General features: G+C 39.6%; 2 protein-coding genes across 2 annotated transcripts; both read left to right on the top strand.

Moving 5' to 3' along the window:
* Nucleotides 1-392: 392 nt before the first annotated feature.
* Nucleotides 393-9,149, top strand: LOC111218987 (acylamino-acid-releasing enzyme-like). Its single transcript, XM_022741514.1, has 23 exons — nucleotides 393-473; nucleotides 946-1,075; nucleotides 1,159-1,285; nucleotides 1,393-1,480; nucleotides 1,701-1,776; nucleotides 1,885-1,976; nucleotides 2,600-2,674; nucleotides 2,799-2,936; nucleotides 3,063-3,154; nucleotides 3,275-3,315; nucleotides 3,527-3,648; nucleotides 3,858-3,918; nucleotides 4,013-4,110; nucleotides 4,262-4,313; nucleotides 4,484-4,572; nucleotides 4,757-4,895; nucleotides 5,391-5,474; nucleotides 6,047-6,127; nucleotides 6,689-6,777; nucleotides 7,089-7,279; nucleotides 7,560-7,662; nucleotides 7,754-7,860; nucleotides 7,967-9,149. The coding sequence occupies exons 1-23, from the start codon at nucleotides 462-464 to the stop codon at nucleotides 8,070-8,072; spliced, it is 2,193 nt and encodes a 730-aa protein (XP_022597235.1). The 5' UTR covers nucleotides 393-461; the 3' UTR covers nucleotides 8,073-9,149.
* A 635-nt stretch (nucleotides 9,150-9,784) lies between these two features.
* Nucleotides 9,785-13,473, top strand: LOC111218988 (toll-like receptor 7; the record flags this gene model as incomplete). The annotated part of the gene is made up of 2 exons (XM_022741515.1): nucleotides 9,785-12,757; nucleotides 12,875-13,473. Coding segments are annotated over 2 exons (3,180 nt in total), but the record flags the coding sequence as incomplete, so codon positions are not given.
* Nucleotides 13,474-15,459: the final 1,986 nt, after the last annotated feature.

The raw sequence follows: 15,459 nt of genomic DNA, 5'->3' as shown, positions 1-15,459 counted from the left end.
AAGGGACTCTCTGAGTCCAATAACTATGCACTAGCACAATACAAATTAGTCTACAGTTTATTATTTACAACGCAAGAGGGCGTTAAAAGATCAGTTAATTTATTTGTCTACTTCTTCCTTTTGGGTGTAGCAGAGGTGATTTACCTACAAAATAAAAGCATTGATATATATTTCTACTATTAATAAACTATTTTTAATGATAGAAAACGTTCCAGGTTGTCTGGCAGCTGCTGTAAGCGATGTATTTAATCTTGTTCATCACTAATTTATTCTTGAATTCCAGTGTTTTGATACATTCAGGAAGTGTTCGAGAGGGATTTTATTTTATTTTTGAAGTTGCAAGAGGAAGCTGTAAAATGTCTTACATTTACTTTTTGGCTAGCTTTGTACTGGAGCAACCCATTCCATTGTGCTTTCAACGGGCTGGCATTCGCAGACCAGCGACACACACCGTTCCTATCATGGAGTCACAGGTAAGATTAAACTTAACTGACTACTTGAGCAGATAACAAACGCTACAAAAATACACCTTAGCTATAAAGGCACACGTGTATGGCTTTCGTCAATAACGCTGTCACTGTTTTTTTTTTTTTTTAATAATTGAACGTTAGCAAGCTTTCAAGTCAAGCTAGCAGACGGACTCTGGGTCTGTTGTCTGCTGTCAGCTGCCACAGGAAGTTCCTGGTGCAATTAAATCCGCCAAACACTGCTAGCAACAAACTAGCTTGGTCACTTGTTTACTCTGTTTGCCACCCAACAATTGCGTAACGAATTGGGCTAATGTTTATCAACTGACTTCTGATTTTGGTGGAAAACTGTGTTAACTATCCAAACTTATGTATTACTGGCTAGCTTCGTTGCTCGGACATGAATAAGGCATTGTTCTTTGTGAGACAGTTTGTATCACAGAGACGTGGTTTGAGTTACTCTGCTGCGTGTTGTCAGGTGATGACCAACCCCGAGGAAATTGCCAGGCTCTACAGAGAACTCAGCCTCTTTCCTTCTTTGAGCAGAGCAGATGTGGGACCTGTCATCACCTCTCAGTATGGAGGCAAATACAGTAACATCTACACAGGTGTGTGTTTGTGCCATACTAAGATATTCAGGTCTGTGTATGTTCATTGAAAATGATAGCATTTTATTTACTTAACTTTGCAGAATGGAGCCAGCGGGATTTGGAGAGAAATGAGAATGTCAAATTTTGCCGCCAGTACATTGTATTCCATGATGATAAGTCGGTGGTCTACTCTGGAGCTTCAGGAAACTGCACTGAGATCAAGGGGGAGTATGTAAAAATTTTGTCATGTCATCTGGAGTGGAGTTGGAGTCATTCTCTTTGATGTAATCCTGAGCAGACTGAACAGTGTGTCATATATGTGTTTCTCCTGTCAGGGTGCTAAGTAAGGATTCTCCTTCGGGTGAAATGAAGGCTGTAGTCAGAGAGTGTACAGTCAAAGGAGAGGACAAACAGTTTCTGGAGGTGTGTGGCTGTCATTCTGGAACACATTCAGCATTGATTCTCTCACCCAACCTGCTAAATGTCTTTATTCCACTTTTTTACTTTTCTACTTTTTTATTGTCCCCTGTAGTATCTCTGCTCTGCTACATTTTCCACGTGTTTAACAACCTCATGTGACTTATCATTTTGAACTTGAGATCTCTCACCTCTCTGTTCTCATGACATCTTTGTGACCCTACAGATCTGGAGTAAAAACATCAAGATGAAGAGCATCGATCTAACAGCCTTAAAGAAGCATGGCAAAGTCTATGAAGATGGTGAGTCATCCGCGCTTAAAATCATAATTTTTTGTTAACAAATTTCTTCAAAAATGTGACTTTTACCTATGCCGTGCAGATTTTAATCACAGTATTTTGCATCCTTAGAGCAGTTTGGCTGCTTGGTTTGGTCCCACTCTGAGACACACCTCTTGTATGTGGCAGAGAGAAAGAAACCGAAGGCAGAATCTTTCTTCCAGGTCTGTCAGCTTTGAGATTAAATCAACACTGAATCACATAGGGCACAGCTGCACTGCTCTCTATAGGTTGAGACTTTAAAGCGTGTCGATTTTCCCTTATGTCAATGCTGTTGAGTTCAATACTGCCCACAACATAACATTTTTTTTCTTTTTATTGTTTCATTGATAGTCTAGTTGCAGTGTTGGTGCAAGTTGCTAGCTATTCTGTGGTTTTGTGAATATAGAATTAAATTGAAAAGATAGCCTTGAATACAGGCCGTATGATGCAAAATTACCTTGGTGGTGGACTGATGACTTCAGCTGATACACACTCACCAAACCAGATCAAATGTATGTCAAAGGTTGTTGAATGCCATTGAATGGAAACTTATCACTTCGTCTCAACAACACTGCAAAGTGGTTTCATTTTGAATATATCCCAGGTATTTCCATCACTTTTCAAATGCAAAATAACTTGACAACACTCATTGGGATGTGACCATAAGTCACCACGTTTTCTGCCCTGTATGTGATTTTGTGTTGATTCACTATTTAAGATAGGTCATAGCCTTGGTACTATAGATAAGATTAGTGTAATGAAGAGGTAATAATTTGTTATTCTGTGTCTCCTTTTTGGTTTGTAGACTGTGTCACCAGAGTTGTCTTCTATTGGAGATGAGGAGGAGAACATTAGAGTGGAGAAAAAGGAGGCTGTAAAAGTGACTGAAATTACTACTATGAAATACAAAACATCTTCACTATTCAAAGCTTTAATTCAACATTCTTAGATTTAATTCCTCTCTTGCTTAACTTGTAGTGCTTTTGCTTTTTTAATTCCTGCAGGGGGAGCAGTTTGTCTTCTCTGAGGACTGGGGAGAGGCACTGGTTAGTAAGAGCTCCCCAGTGCTTTGTGTTTTGGACATCGAGGGTGACAATGTCTCTGTGCTGGAAGGAGTGCCCGAAAATATCTCACCTGGACAGGTTAGTAAAACAGTTTGTGCAATGATGAGTAGTTTGGTTTTAATATTTGCCAATATGTCATGTTCTAATACTCTTTTGCTCTTGCCCACTCTTGGTCTTACTGTCATTCTGTCTCTATCTCTACAGGCATTTTGGGCTCCAGGTGACACAGGTGTGGTGTTTGTGGGCTGGTGGCATGAGCCTTTCAGACTTGGTCTCAAGTACTGCCCTAACAGGAGGTGATTACTGTTTATACTGACCAGAGAAAAGTTGGAATTAATGCTTGATTGTCAGAACTTTCTTCAGTAAGACTCAAACGCTAATACTGCAATTCATTCACGTTTCCCTTTCTCTGCCAGGTCATCTTTGTTCTATGTGGATCTTACTGGTGGGAAATGTGGTAAGTGAATGCTTGTTCCTTCTATCATTTAGGTCTGTAATACATATTTCATAAACACGATCCAGGTAAATTAAGGTATGATGATCAATGTCTGTCCTGCACAGAGGCATGATGCACATGCCTGAAACTCGAACAGAATCATCATCAACCAGTTTGTACAGCTACACAAGATTGCACATATTCATGTGTATTTGTTTGTTGTGTCCCTCAGAGCAGCTGTCATCAGGCACCAGTGCAGTGTGCTCCCCCAGGCTGAGTCCAGACCAGTGTCGAATTGTGTACTTGGAATGTTCTGTCTATGGGCCACACATGCAGTGCAGCAGGCTCTGTATGGTAAAACAGAATAAAGCCTCTTTATCTTCTATACTAAGTGTAGTCTACTGTCCTCAAAGAAAATAATTAGTTAGAATGGATGTTTCTTTACACAATGCATCATCTTGTACTTTTCTATTCTCTTATACACAGTAAATTATGTACATTTGTTGAAGCAGAAATACATTTGAATACTTATACATCTATGTGCTTGCATGCTTTAATTCTAGTATGACTGGTATACTAAGAAAACCTCAGTGGTGGTGGATGTGGTGCAGCGACCTAGAGAGGGTAAGGAATACTTGGTAGACACATGGCCCATTTTTTTCACTGTGTGGTATATTATAACCTTATTATGTCTATGTGTATATGTGTGGCTTTACAGATGGCTTCACTGGTATCTACAGCTCTCAGTTGTCCCCTCAGTGCTGGTCAGCTGATAGTCAGCGTATTATTGTAGCTTGTCCTCAGCGCAGCCGCAAGGTACAGTCAACTCCTGGGAAATGGCTTGTTATTGTGACCAGAATTGCTTGCTATTTTCCTGATATATATACATTTTGTACTTAAGGTGTTTTGACTGAGAATGTTGAAATCACTTTTTACCTGAAAAAAGTTGTCATGGTTTCTCTTGTAGGATCTGTTGATGGTGGATATAAGCACAGGGAGCGTCACCTCTCTGACTTCAAGTGAGTCACTAGGCGTTATTCACGCTCAGGTCTAGACAGTGTTGTTTACTGATGTTTGGTGTTGACAGTCTTTAATACCTGATTTGCCTACCATAGATAGCAGTGTTCTGGGACTGCTTGAACATGATAATTTCAACCTGTGTCTAATGATGTTCTCTGTTTGTCTGCAGAGTCTGAAGTTGGTAACTGGTGTCTGCTGAACATAGAAAGAGATCTGATGGTGGTCAGCTTCTCCTCACCTAACTGCCCCTCAACTCTGGTAGGATCAGTGTTTTCATTAAGAATGGGCTTTATTTGAGTATTCATATTTTGACGTATAGTATATATTAAGTATGCTGTTAGATCAATGCAATTTTTGGGATGGGGTTACTACACAAAAAATAAAACTTCATGAGATGGAGAATCTACTATGTCACTCATTGCAATGTAATTTCTATGTCCAGAGGGTCGGTTTCCTTCCGGCCCGGGATTCTCAGGAAGAAGTGGTGTGGGTTACTTTGGAAGACTCTCAGGTGTTACCAGATATTCATTGGCAGATCTTGACTTTCACCCCTCCCCCAGAGCAAGACAACAGTCAATACCGTAAGAATGCTAATTCTTTATTTTCCTGGTATGTAGACAGGAGTCCTAGCAGAACAACCTAAAATACAGTCCTTTTTTCCCTGTTTTCCTCAGATGTTTTGAAGGGATGCAGTTAGTTTTGTCCACTTTCCCTTTTGTTTCATATATATGACAGGCACAGAATATGTGAAAAATACATCTTCATGCATTGCAGTCTTGCTGCCCCCACTATCTATAGCCTAAAAATAATCAGAGTTGAGTCAAGACCTTTCTGACAGAATCCACAAAAACTATAATTGTGAGAGGTTTGCCTAATAAACAGGTAGGGAAGTACTGTATATAATTAATATTTGAGGCGTTAAGTAAAGTTATTAGCCAGTCACCTTTTTAAAGAATAAACAGGCTAAATTTAATAATCACTGGGTTTTGCAGATTCATCAACAAATTTGTTTATGGGACACAAGTAGAACAGTATATGTAATCTTAATCAGACTAACTAATTTTTCTATTTTCTAGCTGGCCTTGATTTTGAAGCTTTGTTGATCAAACCAAAGGAGGTGAAGGAAGGAGTGAAGCTGCCTCTGATTGTCACTCCTCATGGTTGGTTACACTCATTATGGTTCTGTAGCTATTACTTGTTTCTAGAGCAAACAAAATGAAGAGTTAGATAATATTACATAATTGTTAATACTGTACATTAGTGTACAATATTAACTTCATATAGTATCCCAAAAAGATAACATTAATATTATAAATGTTCTGTTTTGAACCATTATTTGAACATTATGCTTACATCCTGAAATAAGAAACGTGCTATTAATCCACGTTGAGTTTATTTTTAGGATAGACTCAGTGTTGAGATTTGTTTCTGTTCAGACAAGAGCTACTGCTACACATAAGATTGGCATTGCCAACAGTGGTTGCTATGACGATAGTGCCCTTAGTGGCAAAATGTTTAATCATATTCTCAAAACCAAGGATGGTCTTTTGTAACACAGCTCACAGTCCTGTAATATGTTTCATGTATTTTAATTCTACATGCAGATTAGTGTCTGACATTTTTGCCCCACAGCACTAAGGTAACAAAGACACAGATTACTTTTAATGCAAACTGTCAATCTGTATTATTCATAACCACTTTTCTTTTTTTCTTTTTTTCTTTTTTTAATAAGGGGGTCCCCACTCAGTGATTGTAGCTGAGTGGCTTCTGTCGTCCTCTGTGCTGTGCAGGATGGGCTTTGCTATATTACTGGGTAAGTTCATGTGTCACACCTGCTCAGAGGTCCATTGATACAATATATATTAGATGATGAGCAAGACTCCCAATCTGTCTCCTGCAGATGGAAGATAAATTGATGTATAAATTGGTTGCTTTGATAGGGTTTCAGACTAGAAAAAGCATTTAAGAGACTTTGCGTATTCCTATCTTCTGAACATTTAAAGACCTTTCATATACTCCAGGAACATGCTGCTCAATGCTCATAGGCAAAACCAATTATAATTTTGTGTTGCCAACACATTTACCATTTGGTAAATGTACCATTTAACATGTTACATATACCAGAGCGATATTACTTTCATTGGAAAACTGTTCCAGCTGATGGCCAGTTGGTAACTTAGGCCGGGAATACACTGCCTGTGTGGCAGCTAAGGAAGTTCTTGGTTTTCATTTCAGAGGATATTGTATTGTACCTTTTTTTTAAAAAAAAAAAATAAAAAAAATGTGTGTTTACATATACAGGAATATGTCACAATACCCTGCCTTAATACATAGATGAGAATATGTTTTTTGTTTTCCAATGTTTTTTTTTCAGTGAACTATCGTGGCTCTCTTGGATATGGCCAGGACAGTATCCTCTCATTACCTGGTAATGTTGGCAACCAGGATGTCAAAGATGTTCAAGTAAGATTAAAAAAAAAAAAAAAAAAGAGCCACAGATGCTCTTTAAAACAGTGGTTATAAACTTTTCCGAGTTGTGAAATTGATAAGTATCTTTTGCTGCTACTAGTAAAAATGACTTTAATTGTTGATTCATGGTGATATCTTTGTTAATACTGTTGAGTCAGTTGATTTCCATAATTATTTTATGTTGGTTGCTATAGTTTCTGTTTAAATCATGTCTCAACAGTATACATAATCCCCAACTAATGATTTGCTATTCTCCATGTGTCCTTCAAATGTTCTCTTAGTGTTTGCCCATCTTTTCTTCCCAGTTTGCTGTTGAAAGTGTTCTGAAAGGTGACGAGTTCGACCTGCAGAGGGTGGCAGTTTCTGGGGGCTCCCATGGTGGTTTCCTGGCCTGTCATCTGATTGGCCAGTATCCAGGTTTCTACAAGGCCTGTGTGGCTCGCAACCCTGTCATCAATTTGGCCTCCATGATTGGCAGCACTGACATCCCAGACTGGTATGTTTTGATATGCACATTCCCATACTTTTGTTTACTAATTTTGTGACTGTCAGTCGTGCACAACTACACATCTGTGCTGTTTTATCACTGACACCCCTGACATTCCCTTCTGGCAGCTGTAAGCAAGTGAGTGGGATAAAGGGCATGAGTCTGCCTCACTGTCAGGGAAGGAAGTGTTCAATAATGCACACAAACACTGCAGGAACAAAAGACCTCAAAGCCGTTCACAGATTTTTTTTTATTTCTTCCCGTTGATGTTTAACTCTGGTTTTTGCAGGTGCATGGTTGAGGCTGGCTATAACTACAGCACAGACTGTCTACCTGACCCTGCTGTTTGGGAACAGATGTTGAACAAGTCCCCCATTAAACACGTAACACAGGTACGAGAATTTCTGTGTTTGTGTCTTGACTGCGTACATGTTATTTTATTGGTGTTGTCACCCAATATACCTAAGGTGATTTCTCATTTAGGTTCAGACACCAGTACTGCTTACCTTAGGGGAAGATGACAAGCGTGTACCTAACAAGCAAGGAATTGAATATTACAGAGCACTGAAAGCAAAGCAGGTCCCAGTCCGGTAAGCAGCTTGTCTGAGTACCATGTTTCATTGGTTATGTCAGATACGCACTGCATGACAGGGATTTTATTGTTCATTCGCTAATGCTCTGACGTGTGTTGTTTAGGTTGCTGTGGTACCCAGGGAACAACCACTCTCTCGCCAAAGTGGATGCTGAGTCTGATGGCTTTATGAACATTGCTCTGTGGATAATTCAACACTTGAGTCAGTGATGGTAAATATCAGACAAATACATGGTAGTGTACTAAGGCTTCTGTTGGTGCCAGGAAAAGAAAGGACAACACTGATGTGTGTAAAGGATTTTATATGCTTCTGTTTCGAAGACAGTGTGAGGTCCAATCCAAAGCCAAAGCATTGAACGTGCTGTCCAACCAGAACACACTGTGTAACTGTTACTTCACTTGTAATCTGTGTGGCTATAGTGATTGCCACAATTACTTCCAATAAGTGAATGGGGAAATAATAATTTTAACACAATACTTGAATACAAGCAGTTTTGTGTCTGCATTTTTATTGATACTGTTCATTTTTTTTGCAATCTATACATAAACACAGAAGGGCTTTTCAGTGTGTTCATTGTGTTTGAGGTTATATTAACAAAGCAAACCAATTTATTAATCTTTTTTTTTTCTCTGCTAACTATTACTGTTTGGTTTTAAAAAATCACTTTCTCTTTCTTGATTTCATGGATTTCATGATTTAGTGCACTTAATAAAGTGATTGTGAAAATAATACCAGTGTGGGATGAATCATAGCCGTATGTTCACGTTAAAAAGGATTTTTTGAAGTGGTAAATTATTTCCTTACACTTTTATTTAGTAAATGTAGTAAACTAAGGAAGTCATCCAACGCTGTCCACCAATGGGGAAAAAACCCCAAACCCCCCAAAAAAACTCTCCTCTCTGTCAAGTTCTTTGGTCTGTCTGTACTGTCAGAGAACAAAAGCATTCATGACATTTGAACCTTCATATATTCTGAAGTGATTGTCATGAAGGACAATACAGTTTGTAAAGTCATTTGTTCTTTTAAATCACTTGAGGTGATGTCTGCATCAAATGTCCCTCATGAATTTCATTTGCGTCAGACAATTTGCATCAGGTTGTGGCATATACTACCACATGCTTTCACTTCTGCATAAATGCAGACCGCTTCTTGTCACTGCACAGACTTTAAGATACCCTTTTTAATCTATTCGGGCTGCACCTGGATTAAAGATTGCTTCATCTGCCTCCTGATTTGAATTTTGTACATGCGCTACCTGCAATGGTAAGTGAGATGATATTGTATTGTAACATCAGAAATAAAATCGGCATTTACTCACTATTGTACATCATAGAGACAGAAATGGCTGATTGGAGTGGCTTGAAAAAGCCAACGTGATTTCATTTGCAGTTGTTTGAAGCCACTTTAACTCTAGAATGCATAGTGTGATATTTATTGAATGAACCGTATAACGTGATATTATATTGGTTATTTGGTCAAATGAAATCAAGGAATGGAACATGATTAATGATTAACAGGTTCTTTCTCTCCTAAAACGTAAATCATTCAATAAAATGAGGTACAAATACTTCAAACATTTCAGTTATGTAATTTCAAATGAGCTAAATGACATCTCAAAATTAACAATAATCGTAGGAAAATGAGATGGCATATCTTGCTGCCCGATATATATCAACATGCTGCAACCTGAGGGACAGTGAATGACCTTGATGCACACACATATATTGTAAATATATAATTGTATATATATATATATGGTCTTTGTGGTGTTAGTTATTTTGTATTTTGGAAATTGTATTTTGATGCTTTGGCAACATTGTTTTTCTTAAACTTCATCATTCAACTGAAAATTGAAACCACTTGTACAGATTCCATTTTCAGAGCCATCAGCAAACAACTAAGATAAATTTGGTTTCTTGTTTTTCCTCAGGCTCTGTTAAAAAATATCCTCATCCTTGGTCAGCTTCTTCCATTAGTGAGGACCATAAATATCATCTTCTTACCATGTGACACTGATGTGAATGCTACCACAGTGGATTGCTCTGACAGACCACTCAGGCATGTCCCCTTCATCCAGTCTACCACTGTAGTGTCACTCAATTTAAGTCGGACGAAGATACAGCAAGTGGGGAAGCATGCTTTCGCAGGTGTCCCAAATCTTCACACTCTGAAAATAATGGGGAATTGTCAGCCAAGGCGAGCCTTAGAAGACCGCTCATGCAAAATGTACATTCACCATTATGCCTTCAAGAACCTACTGGATCTTAAATTTCTTCATCTGTCAGGAAATAGCCTCACCTCTATACCCTGGTTACCTGACACCCTGAGGTTTCTCGATCTACAGAATAATCACATCTTCCACATCACCCACCTTTCAAGAACTCCAAATCTTGAAGAGCTCTTCCTCTCTATGAACTGCTTTTATGCAAACCCTTGCAACCAGTCCTTTTACATCAGCGAGAGGGTTTTCTCTGAGCTCGATAAACTCAAAAACCTTACGTTAGGGTTTAATAATTTGACATCTGTCCCCAGAGGACTGCCACCCTCACTGGAGAGTCTGGATTTAAAAGAGAATACAATCACAGAGGTCTTAGACGGGGCATTTTCCAACCTGACTATGCTTAAGAGTTTGAATTTGGAGTGGAACTGCCAGCGTTGTGACCATGCAGCGAGGCCCTGTTTTCCTTGCCCACAAAATCTCCCTCTAAACCTATATCCAAACTCGTTCTATGCTAAGAACAGCTCCATCATCTATCTAAGCTTGAGGGGCAATTCTCTGAAAACATTTCCAGAGGGTCTTTTCAAACCTTTGAAGAATTTAAAGAGACTAGACCTCTCTGACAACCTCCTGGCATATGCTATACGTAATGGCACCTTCTTCTCAGAGCTGAGGGGCCTTACTTGGATTAGCCTTATCTATAACTATGAACCCCTGAGGACATTTAAGGACCTGATCCTCTCCCCACATATTGGCAATATATCTGGTCTACAATACCTCCTTCTGAGTGGTAACTTTTTCCACAAGCTTTCAATTCAGAGCCATAGTGTTCTATCCAAACTTAAAAATCTAATGAAACTAGAACTGAGAATGAACTTCATTAATACTTGTAACTTGACAGATCTGAAACAGCTACCGTCTCTCATCTATATTGACCTTTCCCAAAACATGCTTAACTTCCTTCCATCCTGCTGTAATTCAACACCTGAGAATATGGCACAGACAAGCTGTCACAACGAGAACTTGTATACACAACATTTCCCTGACCAACCTCCAATTGTAAGAGATCGAGAAGTCACATCTGTAAATGAGATCAGGGAATCAAACAAGTTGAATGTGATGGAATTGGTGGAGCACAATGCATCACAATTTCCATCACTATGGGACTTCAGAAATCATTTCTGCCGGCATAAATTAACATTTGACCTATCTCAAAATGACATTTTGTCTCTTAACAAAAATGTGTTTGTAGGCATGGAAAATGCTGTTTGTTTAGACCTTTCCTTCAATTACATGAGCCAAGCATTGAAGAGTGGGCAGTTTGACGGATTGAAAAATTTAGTTTTGCTTAATTTGTCATACAATAGGCTTGATCTTTATTATAATGCTGCTTTCAGTGAGCTTAAAACTACTCTAAAGGTATTGGATGTTAGTAACAATGAGTTTCACTTCAAAATGAGGGGCATGGGCCATCGTTTGGAGTTCCTCCAAAATCTGACCAATTTAGAAGTCCTAAATCTTGCAAACAATGACATTGGGATGAGAATAGATCAAAGGCTGATCAGCAGCTCAGTGAAGTACCTCTACTTCAATGGAAATCACCTAGATATTATGTGGGAATCTGATAACAACAAGTACACTCATTTTTTCCAAAACCTGACAAACCTCATCTACCTGGACATCTCTAACAATGGTCTAAAGTCAGTCTCACCAGAAGTATTGTGTAACCTCCCACGTAGCATTCAGGCCCTCAGCATCAGCAACAATTTGCTGAACTATTTCCCATGGAAGAACATCTCAGCACTCAGCAATTTACGTCACCTAGACCTAAGTCAAAATTATCTCTCTTATTTGCCTTATAAATTTATAGAATTTGGAGCTAATTTTTCTCTCTTGGACCTCAGTCACAATCGCCTTAGTTTTGTTCCAGCGGATTTCTTCAGAAAGGCAAAATCCTTGCAATATCTGTATCTCAGCCACAATCAGATCAAAGAGTTGAAGCATCAGTATCTCCCTGCCCCTTTTAAAAATGGTGTTCTCCAAGAACTCACCCTGCATGCCAACCCCTTTAAATGTGATTGTGATACATCCTGGTTTGCAGACTTCTTGAGTTCTACTCCAGTACATATTCCTTATCTTACCACACATGTACACTGTGATTACCCAGAGTCCCAACAAGGCCATAGTGTACTGTCTATTGACCAGCGTTCCTGCCAGGATATATATGGTAGCTTAGCCTTCCTCGTCTGTTCCTTCTTGGCTTTGACATTCACTGTTCTGCCCCTACTGAAGCATCTCTATGGCTGGGATATGTGGTATTGCTTACAGGTGCTTTGGGCAGGACATAAAGGCTATTCCCAGCTGGCTGGTACTGATTCAGAGCATCACTATGATGCCTTTGTAGTGTTTGACACCAGGAACAAGGCTGTGAGGGACTGGGTCTACAATGAGTTAATTGTGAATCTGGAGAACTCAGATCACAGGAGATTTTGTCTCTGTTTGGAAGAGAGGGACTGGATTCCTGGACTTTCATGTATTGAGAATCTGCACAGTGCTGTCTACAACAGTGTGAAGACAGTGTTTGTGCTGTCCAGTGGTTCTAATGGCGGTGAGACAGTGAATGGTGTGATCCGCCAGGCTTTCTTCATGGTTCAGCAGCGGCTTTTGGATGAGAAGGTCAGTAAAATTGACTTTTCACTTTCATGTGCATTTTCTGGATGTCAGTCTCACACACTCTGAATTGTTGCCATGTTTTCACAACACAAAATTATCCCTGATTTTTATCCAAACAAGGTGGATGCAGCTGTGCTGGTTCTGTTGGATGAGATGTTTCCCAAACTGAAGTACCTTCAGCTGAGGAAGAGGTTGTGCAAAAAGTCTGTGTTGTCCTGGCCGAGAAACCCAAGGGCTCAACCGCTTTTCTGGAATAAACTGAGAATGGCATTATCGTCAGATAACCTCAAATTTTATGACAACAACATAAGTGAAAGTTTTGTATGACTACATGTTAACTGTTGATACAGAGCAACTTGGTGGAGAAAAAATCTCTCATCTTCCCATTAGCTAATTTTGAGAAAACTGTCCTCTGATTGTTTATGTCACATGACACTTGATTTTTTTTAACACGTGGCTGTATATTTTTTAATTTTATAGTGTGCTCTTACATATTTTACTTCTCTTTTTTCAAGTGTGTGTTCTGTTGTTTTATCTGATAATGTAGTTGCTGAGTAAGATGTTTTGAATCTTATTTTGCTTTTTTTATAATTTGACATTTTCATGAATTCTTTATATTACTGACCCTGAAGGTTGGCAGTTTTAATTCTCTTTTCTTATTTTTAGTGAGTTAATGTTAACGTCTTTAGAGAAGTTGGGTTGGGTATATGGGCTGCAATGTTAATACATTGTTAACTTTAAGTTTAGTTAAGACATTGTACATAGACACTGAGACATTGATATTGGACTATACAAATAAACCTAACTTGATTTCACACCAGTAGCTTCATTTCTAGTATTGTTATTAGAAAAACATACTATAGTGTACCTGTGTATACCCCAACCCACCCACCCACCCACCCCACCCACACACATACCCACCCACACACACACACACACACACACACAGTTTCACTTCCGTTTGGTTAGATGCTGGGAGGAAATGAAACTAATGATTATTTGTTAAAGGTTACAGTTAACAGATTTAATCAGCTGCATCCAATTTGAAAGAATTGTCATCCATGAATTCTGAAGAAGTTTGAGGGGAAAACTTGGGACAGGGCTATTGTGTCATTACACCAGTTTGACATTAACATCAGAAAGATAGAAAGCTGTAGGAGGGGGAGGGGAGATTCAATGTTAAGTGACAGGTGCATATAAAGATACTAAAAGTGAAAAAAATAAATAGAAAAAAAAGTCATACATACAAGACCTGCTGTGTGAGAGTGCAGCTGCTTGCACATCTATTTTAGCTTGTAGACTGGGATCCCACTTTCATTTTTTGTCTCATGATCTAGGACTGCGACTGACAAACAGCACCTATTTTCTGAGAGTGAAACCTCTGACCAAAAATAATTATTCTTACACATTTTCTGGGTGAGCTATATTGAGTGGATGAACACTATACTAAACAGCTGCAGTTCCATTGTAAAGTTTCCAAAGACTGCTGGACTGCCAGTTAGCCCAGGGTCACAGCTTATTCAAAACTAGTTGTGGCTTTATCCAATCACCAGGTGTTATTTTAGATTAGTTCTCAAGTCTCTACAGTTAGCCTATAGTAAACAAACTCACTTACTTATGGCCGTCAGGATATTGCTGTCTGGTATGTTGGGAAATGAGTGGAATATAATTGCATTTGATTTATTCGCTTGCATTTACACGCAAGAGGTTTTTTTTAAATTTAGGTTAGTGTTGCTAAGGCCATGCAAACAGCATGCCCAACTAACGCTCATGTAGGTGTGTGGGGAAAAAAAAAGAATAGCAACCCTCCAATCATTGCTGTTTGTGCTGCCCTACCACGCCGTGTAGGTCGCGCACGCGCCAGCTTGGGAGAGCGCGCCCACGCGGACCCGATGGCAGGACAGGTCATGAGAGAGCTGAGCCGATGAGATCATGGAGCCTGCGCCGAGGTCGGACAGGGTACGGCTGATACCTCACGGTGATGGAGAGGTGCCTGTCCGGTAAGCTACAGAGCACACGCTGAGTGCACACCTGGACTCCGTGCCATCATTTGACCACATTATTTGAACAAATGAAACTGTGCGCTCTCAGTTTGTGCGGCAGATTAATTATTATGTAAGGTACTAGCTCGAACTCATGTAGCCGTGTGCATATGAGCAAGAAACTAATCCTTCATGCCGTGGTCGTAGTAGAGTTATTCGGGCGTCTGTGTCCAGGCTGCGTATAGTCACATGCACAACGACCGTTTTACTCGTGCCACTCATTAACTATAGTGAGCCTGATAGTTAGGGTGGCAGCATGTTGAGCTTCACTAGAGGGGGTCCTATGGACAATTTATTACCATGCACATTAACGACTCATGCTACTGCAGTTTGGGTGGTGACTCGACTTTTCTCTTCGCGGCAACAGCTGGCTGCCAACTCAGAAGTAAGTGCAGAGGCTCGCGGACCGGTGAAGTGAGGCGTTTCCTACTTGTGACATTTTGTTTTTGCATTTTTCATCAGCCCGTTCTTTGTGTGTCAGTTTCTTTCTTTCTGTCAGTGTGGTTTGCCATGGGAGGGGTACACAGCTGTGTGAACTTGGCGCCATCGAATCTGACCAGCCACACTGACTTATGATTTCTCCATCTTAATGCAAATGATAGACAGACCTTTAGTAGTAGCAAGCTAACATGTTTGTTTTAAGGGTTTAGACACAGTTATCTT

The sequence above is a fragment of the Seriola dumerili genome, unplaced genomic scaffold (genome assembly GCF_002260705.1).
Source record: "Seriola dumerili isolate Sdu_G_001 unplaced genomic scaffold, Sdu_1.0 BDQW01000056.1, whole genome shotgun sequence".
Classification (NCBI taxonomy): domain Eukaryota; kingdom Metazoa; phylum Chordata; class Actinopteri; order Carangiformes; family Carangidae; genus Seriola; species Seriola dumerili.
Note: the sequence above shows the minus strand (reverse complement) of the source record. Positions and strands in the feature narration are given on the sequence as shown.